The sequence below is a fragment of the Crassostrea angulata genome, unplaced genomic scaffold (assembly GCF_025612915.1).
Source record: "Crassostrea angulata isolate pt1a10 unplaced genomic scaffold, ASM2561291v2 HiC_scaffold_243, whole genome shotgun sequence".
Lineage (NCBI taxonomy): Eukaryota > Metazoa > Mollusca > Bivalvia > Ostreida > Ostreidae > Magallana > Magallana angulata.
In genome coordinates this window covers 290622-300769 of record NW_026441796.1, presented here as the reverse complement: position 1 = coordinate 300769, position 10148 = coordinate 290622, and the positions used below count along the sequence as shown (strand labels likewise).

The window sequence follows — 10148 nt, the reverse complement described above, 5'->3', positions numbered from 1 at the left end:
TTAAATAATTTAGTAGAAAACTGTGATTACGAAGAAGGCATCATTTTCTGGTTATATTTATACGATTTATCAAAGATGAAATACAGAAAACAAAACAAGTATGGGGAATCGCCCAATGAAAAACAACTACACAGTATTTTATTTTAAGTTTTATTTGGCGATGATTGGTCATGGCTGCTTATAAATGTGTGAGCCAGGCATCAATTTTTGCCTTATAGGGTATCCCTAACAAACAAGCAAAGCAAAAGCTTGAGCCCTGGGAACAGATGCTCAACTGCTTGCTCACCTAGACCATAATAAATATACAAATGCAAATAACTGTCAATTAATATTGTTGACATAGCACGAATGGTAAGCCAGAATGCCGCCCACTGTTGGAATTGCGTGGGATTTCTTTCAGCAGCCATGACGATTGGAGGCCAACAAATACAAAGTCACAACGAACCAACTTGTCCTGCAATGGTGTCTATTTAGCTGTAAATCAGTGCCCCGGCAAGACTTTCTTGCATGACAAAAAGCATGTTTAATGATGGATGAACCAACAATCCAGATTCTTGTATGATCTTAAAAAAATTACATACATGTAAATAAAAACATGCGAGAAGGTTGTCATCTTCAATACCTAAACATTTATGAGAGGTGCTACTGTCTTAAATAATTAAGCAAGCAAGAAGATTTCCATCTACCCTCAATTGCAATATACTGCTGACTTGCTCCTGGCGCCCAAGCATTAGATGCTGCACCAATACGGAATGAATGTGTCTTGAACAACCTAGTGTCTAAACCTAATTTCTCTAGTAACGTTGAAAACTGATACTACCTGGTATCTAGTCACCGAACTTTCTGAAATATGACAAAACAATGACCCCCTACACTTCGGCCTCAACTGTAAATATAACCTAATACAGGACACAGGACAAACAATCTTGTGTAGACTTAAGTTGAATAGCAGCTACCTACCCGCCTGATCAGTCTTTGAGTGATGAAGTACAATTTTAATTGTGTTGTCCAGTGATGAATATGACACATTTAGCACTTGGATAGCATATCCCACATCCTGCTTTGTGTTTTGTACTAACTCGCCCATTCTGAAAAAACCCAAAGAATGCTGTAACAAATATAGTTGTAAAAAGTGTAGATTCATAATATGAGTGGCAGTTGCTTGGGAAGGTCTGGACCATGGTGGTTAAAATCTGCAAGGTAATTGGTTTTCTAGTGTCATGGTGGGAATTGCTGCGGCTCAGTCCCAGCAAAACTTTTTTAAGTAAAAAACCATTGGTCCTGTCTGGGAAGCAATGTAATTTACAGTGGTAAGAAATACCTGCAATATATGTTTTAGTTGTGTTGGCTGAAAATTTCCGCAGTGATAGATATGACACAAACTTGTCTAAATCTGACTGAAATGGAGGCCAAACTGTCCGACTTAGATAGACTCGACAAAACAAATGGAATGCATTTACTGCAGTATCATATAGTTTGCATGTATTGTTTGACAAAGCATAACTCAGAAGCTCCTGGGATCTAAGCTGTAAATCATGTGCAGAAATGATGCAGGAATTGCTAATGGCTGGTTGTTTGCTCCTGGAAAACTGGCCTTGAATCGATTCCATTGCTGTCGGGAAAGAGAATCTGCTTTAACAATGTATATCCCTGCTATATGCTTAGCTTTGAACTGAATATTAAGCATCAGACTTTGCAAAACTAATTGCCTAAGCAAATACATAACTCTTTTTGACTTTGAGATATTACAATCGAGAATTGAAACTAAGGCTTCATTATCGGTTAGAATTATTAGCCGTTTACCAGACAGATTGCTGCCCCAAATTGCAAAAGCCATAGTTATAGGAACTAGCTCCAAAAATGTTATGTCCGAGAAGATATCTGATGCCTTCCAAAGGTCCGGCCAACCCAAGTATGCCCAATGATGACCAAAAACCGCCCCGTATCCTAAATCAGCATTAACTACACTAACTGGAGATCAAAATCATTTGACCAATTGACCAATCTATATGATGTAACTCCATTGGAATTTTCCAAAAACATGAACCAAGTGTCAATATCCCTTCTCATTTCTTCAGTAAACCTACGCCTGTGATAAGGACGCGACAGCCCACAGGATGCATCATACAACCATCTAACAGATGCTTTACCAGCTGGGATAGCACGAATACAGAAGTTCAGCAACCTAGTTAATTCTTGAAGTTCTGGTAAAGTAACTTTGTGTTTTTGTAAAATATGCAACAATTTGAACTTTAACTGCTAAAGTTTACCTAGGGGATCTTAACAGTCATACTAGCTGTGTTAATTTCTAAGCCAAGATACACTAGACAGTCTGCGGGACCAAGAGTTTTGTCTTCAGCTAATGGGACTCCTAACTCTGCACAAATTCCCTAAAAACACCCATCAGAAAGGCACAGTCCTGTGATCCAGCTTTTCCCGCTAGTAAAAAACCAACCAAATAATACACTATGTTGTCACAACTTGATCTGTCCCTAAATACCCATTCTAAAAATTTCTCGAACTTAACACAGCTAACAGAGCAGCCAAATGGGAAACACTTGTCAATAAAAATCATGTCCTGTATCTTAAAATCTAACAACTCAAATTCAGACTTGTGAATCGGTAGCAATCTAAAGGTACTTTTAATATCAAGGCGAGCTATGTGTGCCCCGGGACCAAGATTAGCTAACACACAAAGGGCTTCATCAAAAGAGGAATATTTGATTGAACATAAAGTTTTGTCAATAAAGTCATTAACACTAGATCCATATGGGTATGATAGATGGTGATTGAGTCGAAATGAGCCTTTTTTTAGGTACCATGCCGGTGACAACCTTAGATTAGGAAGTGGTGAAAACACAAAGGGGCCCGCAACCCTCCCCAAAATAAGTTCCTTGCTGACGGCCTGCATAGCTTCCCGCTGCAAACAGTACAAATATTTAATGGTTTTTAGCGTCTGATGCAACCCGTGGACCCTGGTAACCAAGCTTAACCCCATATGTAAATCCCTGTAAAAACTCAAAAGCAGCTAGTTGATCTGGATAGTGAGCGAGATATTTACTTAAGTTTATGACATTAACCGGAGAGTGAGCAATGCTGCTAAAGTCTAAATTGGTGGGTTGCTTGGGGGGCTCTGGGACGCTGAGGTAGGGCAGGTCTAGCATAGGTGGACGTGGTTGACTGCATTCTAGGTAACTGAGGTCGCCGGGGTGTTGAAACGCTGTTTGGCCTGTAAGTTGAATCAGAACCTGAACCGCGTCTGCATTTGATATAGGGAAGATTTAAAGAACACAAAATGCACTCATGCTTGTATTGACATACACTTTTGGTGCTTTGACCTTTATAATTGAATTCATAACATCTATGGGGGATGTTTTGTGTCACAGACCCTTGAACAGCCAGAGGGCTGTACATATATAAAAGCCACAACTCTTGGTCAACAACAGCAAATGACATATTTCGATTACATTTTTTTTTCAAACGGAATTATATGTCATAATCTCTCCAGTCGAGAGCTTTTGCACGACTAGCCCCTAGCCTGATAGTATGCATATATTTTAATAAAGCTGTACTGCACTCAGGGTGTATAGGACATATATAGAGGCATAGACCAGAAATGCATCAGTCCATACCTGAATATCTGTAATAACCTTTGGTTTGTATTTGGATGATTAGGTAATGTTGCCACCTTGCATACTGAAGTATTTTGTATCGTCATTAGGATCAGATTCATTACGTACTCGCCGTTAGCTATTTTAGCTTAAGGTTATTGGAAACATTGTGCCCAAGGTCATTATGGTAAATTTGCACAAGTGACTTTTGATTGTTACTTATGGCTAGTGTAGGTAGAATGTCAGTACCTGGATACTCTGTGGATGCATCCTGCGTCATCTCATTCTGGGGATGAGAGGTAACTGCCCTACAAGACATGGCGGCCATCATTGCCCGTGTCACCTCGTCCAACTGCTCCCTGTTCAGCGCTGGTGGTTGCTTTTGGGTCGACATGGTTTTCCTATTTAGGTTAGGTGAGGTGGAGAAATCAACCAGATTGCACTATGCTGGGGACCATCAGAGCCAGAGCTGTCTGTTGCGACCCGCTTCCGGTTGCGCGGCTTTGCACGTGGTACAGGACTTCCTCTTTTGGCATAGTTTACTCATTAAAAATAAAAAGAATAAATCAACACATACAAATTTGTAAGATAAAACAAAGAATCGTCGGATGTTTTGAAAACACGTGCACGATCGAGCAATTGCTACATGTGCAGCGTTTTATTTTGAAGCATAAAAAATCAAGCTTTAAATTGTCATCGGCGATTGAAAGGTTTGAGAGAATTAAGAATTTGTAATAAGAATTCGTCGTAACAAAATAATTTACACAAAACGACGGCATAACCAAAACATTACAAAATGGTTGACAGAATCTGAAACAAAAACACGTCTTACCTCTTGAATTTTTTGAAGGATGACTAATGCAAGTACAAAATGACGTCACGGGTTTGGCTAAGAGCCCGATATTTAAGGCCGATGGTTAGGTTAATACCAGGAGGGGCAGATTATTGTGGGAATAATAGTCGTGAAATACGTGCCTAGATTTACGAGTTGATAATAAAATAAAATGTTAATATGATGAAATCTAAGCAGGATTTCCCTTTAATAAATGGATTTAACTCTGATTAGTTAAATCGTAATAAAATAACTTTGTTAGCTAGTTGGAAAGCGCATTACAAGCAGAATCAAGTAAGTAAAGTTTAAATGATGTTAATTAAAGTTTCAATTATGTTAACCTTGACTATTATTATATGTAAACATTTTAATAACCGTTTTCGTAAATATTTGCATTAACAGATAATGATAAAGTTTAGAGCTAAAAAACTAAACAAAATGTACAATTCAAAACCATGAAATGGTTCTAATAACGATTTACCTTCCATAATTGAAATATTTCAATTACTAACAACTACAGGTACATTTATAAAATTCTTTTATACTAGTATGAATCTGTAAAATGGGTTAAGGCAGTTTACGCATTATAAACCGCGAAGCTATTAATAATGTTTCTACCTTTATTCATTATATTAGGAACCATCAAATTAAAAAAAAAGAAATCAAAAATATCAACCTACAGAATTATTTTAATTATAAGTGGTACTAATATTTTACAAAAAAGGGAGCATTTCAATTAGTTTAAAACTCCGATATTTCTTTATTGACAGTCATTTGCACGAAATGCGGTTTTTTCGATTGATTTACAGATTTGTATACTGAGAACACAGTATTTTACTTTAAATCAAGCGAATTCTTTAATTGCACTCCCCTGAAGTTTCTGGTAAGATTGATTTACTATATATTTAATTTATACTGGAAATGGTGCAATAAATATGAATATTTTACACATAATGATATTTGTTCAAGTATCCTTCAGAGAATTCTCTTAATGCAGTCCCCAGAAGAATTTATAATTTATTTAGATTGGTTTACTGTATGTTTATTTCATACTTGGAATAATACATCATGAAATAAATAATTTACGCAACAATATTAATTTAAAAATCCAGTGATAATATTTCATTGCAATCCTCCGCACCAATTTTTATTTATTTTTCTGGGAATGATGCATTATGGAATGAATATTTTACACAAAAAATATTTGTCTACGTAAAATTCAGAAAACTCCACTCAATGCAACCCCATGCACTAATTTTAATTCATTTTTGATTGATTTACACGGAATTTTACAGCACCAAACAGACAAGACTTACGTGTATCACCAACGCACAACCGAAAAGCTGATCTCGGTTTTGCTTTCGTCGTGATCTGCTTCAAATAATTCAGACATTTGGTCATTTTTCAATTGCAATTTGAGGGTCTGCTTCTCAAACCGGGGTCTGCTTTCTCTGTACGCCCTGGGTCAGCCTGAGGTCAGCTCCGGGTCCTCCAAAGCAGACCAGAGGCAGAACCTGAGCGGATAGAGAAAGCAGACCAGGGTTTGGTTTGGGTTCGCTTTCTGTAAGGTTTGATATGATCGGTAATTTACTTTTTATTTTTAGATGAATATTTTGTTGTTTATGCAAATTATCTGTTTCTCCAAATGCACAAATCAGTCAGGACTTATTGCACTACCTGAAAGCAACAGGGTTTATACAAACATGTTCACATTCAGCTTTACAATACAACAATAGGGAGAACTGGCAGGTAAGTAAATCGCTACCGTATGAAGTTCAAATCAACAATTTGATATTTTTAGGTTTTTAACCTAGTAAAGGTAACCAAAAAAAAACCAAACTTACATAAATCGAACATAAGATTACCAATAATGTCTTTTGTCAAGTCGTACATAAAATTCATGTTTTAACTTCGCTTTTTTACGATAATTTAAAAAGTATTGAATCAATTGACGTAAAAATCAATAGGATTTGTCCTTTTACCATGCCAAAGAAGTGTACAAATATTTCACTTTTAGCAAAAAAAAGTATGGTTTTCTGATGCTAAATTATGCTTTAGTTCATGTTTATCTGACATCTCAAAAGGTGTGATGACGTGTATTTTTTTTTTGTTTGGTTATAATTGATGAAATTTACGTATATTAAATTGAAATTATTTCTGTTTTCAACTTCATCAGAGAATTTTAACGAGTATGGAGTTACCTTAAGAAGAAAACAAAATAAACCTAAATGTTTTTTATTGACAGCACAGTAATTAAAGAGAAATAAAAGTAATACGTACTGATCAAGGTTATTTAAAAAACGTTGAATTAAATATAAATTAAGATACATTAACAAGCTTCACAGTTATATCCAATGTAAGTAGCATTATTAATAAAAGTCAGACATTTAACATTAAAACCTAAAATTTATATATATATATATATATATATATATATATATATATATATATATATATATATATATATATATATATATATATATAATATCTTATTTTTCCCAAGCATATGATTGGTCGATTGATGTCACATGACCGTGCTATAAATTCTATTATAGACCTCAGTATACACAAGTCAGTTGCAGTCCGGTATAGTTTCACAAATAGTGCCCATAGTTTATAGAATTTCGAGCGCATACTAGTTAAAGTAGCGAACGGACAGCGTAATGGATAAGCAAATCCAAAGATTGCAGGTTAGAAACCAGTTAAGGATGTTGTATTTTTTTATTATTTTTTTTTTCATATAAGACCAAAAATCGATTTTACAAGTTTAAGTGCAAATTACTTATATCCTCGTTTTAAAAATGTTCGTCTTTCTGTGTTCTCTGTTAACTAAATGACAATGGGTTTATCAAACACTGATATATAATGTTATACATGTAACAACAATAGCTGACCATTATCGAAATAAGAAAAAAAAGATATTCGTTTATAAACTTTACAATGTTAAAATGACAAATAAAACGTAACTGACATAGAACAAAAAACCCTTAAACACATGTGATTTTACTTACAACTACACATAATAATACATTGCGGTTTTAAAAAACCGCAATCAAACTCCATCATTATTCCTCTTTCACAAGCTTAAGTTTAAATGAATGTAAAATAAATTATGAATAACAAAATATATATTGTGCAATATTGTTAAGTCTGTAAAATGTCTAGCTGTAGGTCTGTAGCTTGCAGTCTAAAAATGGATAATAGATGACCTTGGAGCTAAAATTCGGGTTAAAACGTTGCAATTTTCGTGTGGAAATAAGCTTAATCAGTCAAAAATTAGCGCAAATATGAGTGCGTTGTAAATCGCAACTTTTTAACAAGAAACAAAAGTAGCGTCTATGTCCTTCATAAAAAACCTTTGCAGACATGGAGCTACATACCTTAGCCTTTAAAATCGGCAGATCCCATTATTAAAATTTAAAATATCACCGACTTTCTGTAGAACGAAAAAGATTTTAAATTGGTGAACTTTTTTTCCCTTAACCATCTGACGTCACTTCTCTCTGGTCATTGTGATTTCCATCATAAAATGAAAAAAAATCTTTAAATAGGGGGTGAAAACATGAAATATATCAAAGGATTCACATAAGTATTGACAAGCAACGAAAAAGAAAACATATCATGAACTAAGTCTAAGCTACTATCTAGAAAGGAACTGTTTAACAATGCATAGTTTATTGTGTAAATTAAAGGATAGATTGTGCTAAGGAGATAAATCACAATGATAATGCAAAACAACAACGACATTGAGTTTGCTATTCTGGCCCATAGAACAGAAGCTGTTTGGTTATACAAATAATACAGCTTTCGAACATTGAAAACTACAATAATAAATGGCAATCCACAAATATACAAGCCAAACCCAACCTCAGCAAAATCTGCACTTTTGAAAGATTTTATGTTCATTATTTTTAGCACTTTAAATGTTCCGTATCCGATGGAAACGACAATAGAGCTTATCCAAATGGCAAAAGACATCCACAGAATTTTTTTACAAGTCAGTATCAAACTGCGAAGAGGATTTGTAATGAAAACAAAACGTACATATGACACTAACACCATATGGAAAAATGCCGAATGAAGAAACAAAAAGCTAAATGTCCAATATATATATATTTGTGTATATTCACATAAGTATTGACAAGCAACGAAAAAGAAAACATATCATGAACTAAGTCTAAGCTACTATCTAGAAAGGAACTGTTTAACAATGCATAGTTTATTGTGTAAATTAAAGGATAGATTGTGCTAAGGAGATAAATCACAATGATAATGCAAAACAACAACGACATTGAGTTTGCTATTCTGGCCCATAGAACAGAAGCTGTTTGGTTATACAAATAATACAGCTTTCGAACATTGAAAACTACAATAATAAATGGCAATCCACAAATATACAAGCCAAACCCAACCTCAGCAAAATCTGCACTTTTGAAAGATTTTATGTTCATTATTTTTAGCACTTTAAATGTTCCGTATCCGATGGAAACGACAATAGAGCTTATCCAAATGGCAAAAGACATCCACAGAATTTTTTTACAAGTCAGTATCAAACTGCGAAGAGGATTTGTAATGAAAACAAAACGTACATATGACACTAACACCATATGGAAAAATGCCGAATGAAGAAACAAAAAGCTAAATGTCCAATATATATATATTTGTGTATATTCTTTAAAAAAAGATTTTTCAAATATCTGAACATATCGCGTCACGGAGACGAGTACGTCAGACACTGCTAGGCATCCAATCAGGACGTATGTTGGAGTGTGCAGCCGTTTGGATACAGCAACAAAACAGACGGTGATAGAATTTCCAATTAATCCAATGCAGAACAAAACGGATGCAGCAATAACAACATACGTATTCGCCATTGTACTGCGTTTTTTCCTGATACACAGTTTTACGAAAATGAATATCAAACTTTTCCTGCAATACTGCTAGTATCAGTATATGAGGTTCCTATGCTGTCTGTAAATTAATATTGAAAAACAGTGATATCATAAACGCAAAGTATATTCTAATGTAAACAAAATAACATTTCATCTCTTTAACGTCCGACCCAAAAAAAAAAATACACACTGAACATCAACTGTATTTAAACAAAGTGTTAGAAAATAAATGAATATTCTACTCACTGATTAACTATGCTAAAACTATTTTCTTCGATTTGTATGACCAGGATCCAACGTCATCAAAATTTTCTTGCCATTCAATTTAATTCTCAATGAGAATCTTTATAGAGAAGTGCATTAATTTAAAGTTAATACTCAGACATTAGATTGCGTACTGCTAATGGGAGAGGAGTCTTGTGGGTGATGATAGTGGGGTTAGTATCTTTTTTAAGCATTATTTTTATCTCCATCCGGTTTAAAGTTAACATATATGTCACGTGACATGGTTGAAGAGAACCTAACAGTTTCTCTGTGTAGTCTTTACATATATATTTATATATATAAAGCTTACATTATATAACATCCTGTTATCAGGCAAGTCCCAGTACACTGAATATGAGGTCAACGTATACGCTACAAAGTACATAAAGGGTCGTTTATACTTTGCCGAAATAAAATGAAAACAGAGAGAAAAAAAAACACTTTGATTTCTCTACGTCTTTAAATAATGCAACAACGCAGCTTTAATAATGCATAACGTTGCAGTGGTTTTTAAAGCTGCTTGGTCCGATTTTTTTGTAATTACAGTAT

At 34.6% G+C, this 10148-nt stretch overlaps 1 protein-coding gene and 1 pseudogene across 1 annotated transcript; both read right to left on the bottom strand.

Moving 5' to 3' along the window:
• Positions 1-396: 396 nt before the first annotated feature.
• LOC128169877 (uncharacterized) lies at positions 397-4931 on the bottom strand (annotated as a pseudogene).
• Positions 4932-7986: 3055 nt separating this feature from the next.
• Positions 7987-9816, bottom strand: LOC128169872 (olfactory receptor 51T1-like). Its single transcript, XM_052835915.1, has 3 exons — positions 9582-9816; positions 8630-9414; positions 7987-8087 (listed from the first exon to the last, which is right to left on the bottom strand). Exons 2-3 carry the CDS (start codon positions 9315-9317, stop codon positions 7987-7989), a joined length of 789 nt encoding a protein of 262 aa, XP_052691875.1. The 5' UTR covers positions 9318-9414; positions 9582-9816.
• Between the last annotated feature and the right edge of the window lie 332 nt (positions 9817-10148).

Coding starts and splice junctions, on each gene's coding strand:
- LOC128169872 (XM_052835915.1), bottom strand. CDS start 9,317: ATGGCGAATACGTATGTTGTTATTGCTGCATCCGTTTTGTTCTGCATT. Junction 8,088..8,629: donor AAACAGTTCCTTTCTAGATA/GTAGCTTAGACT, acceptor GTTCCTTTCTAG/ATAGTAGCTTAGACTTAGTT.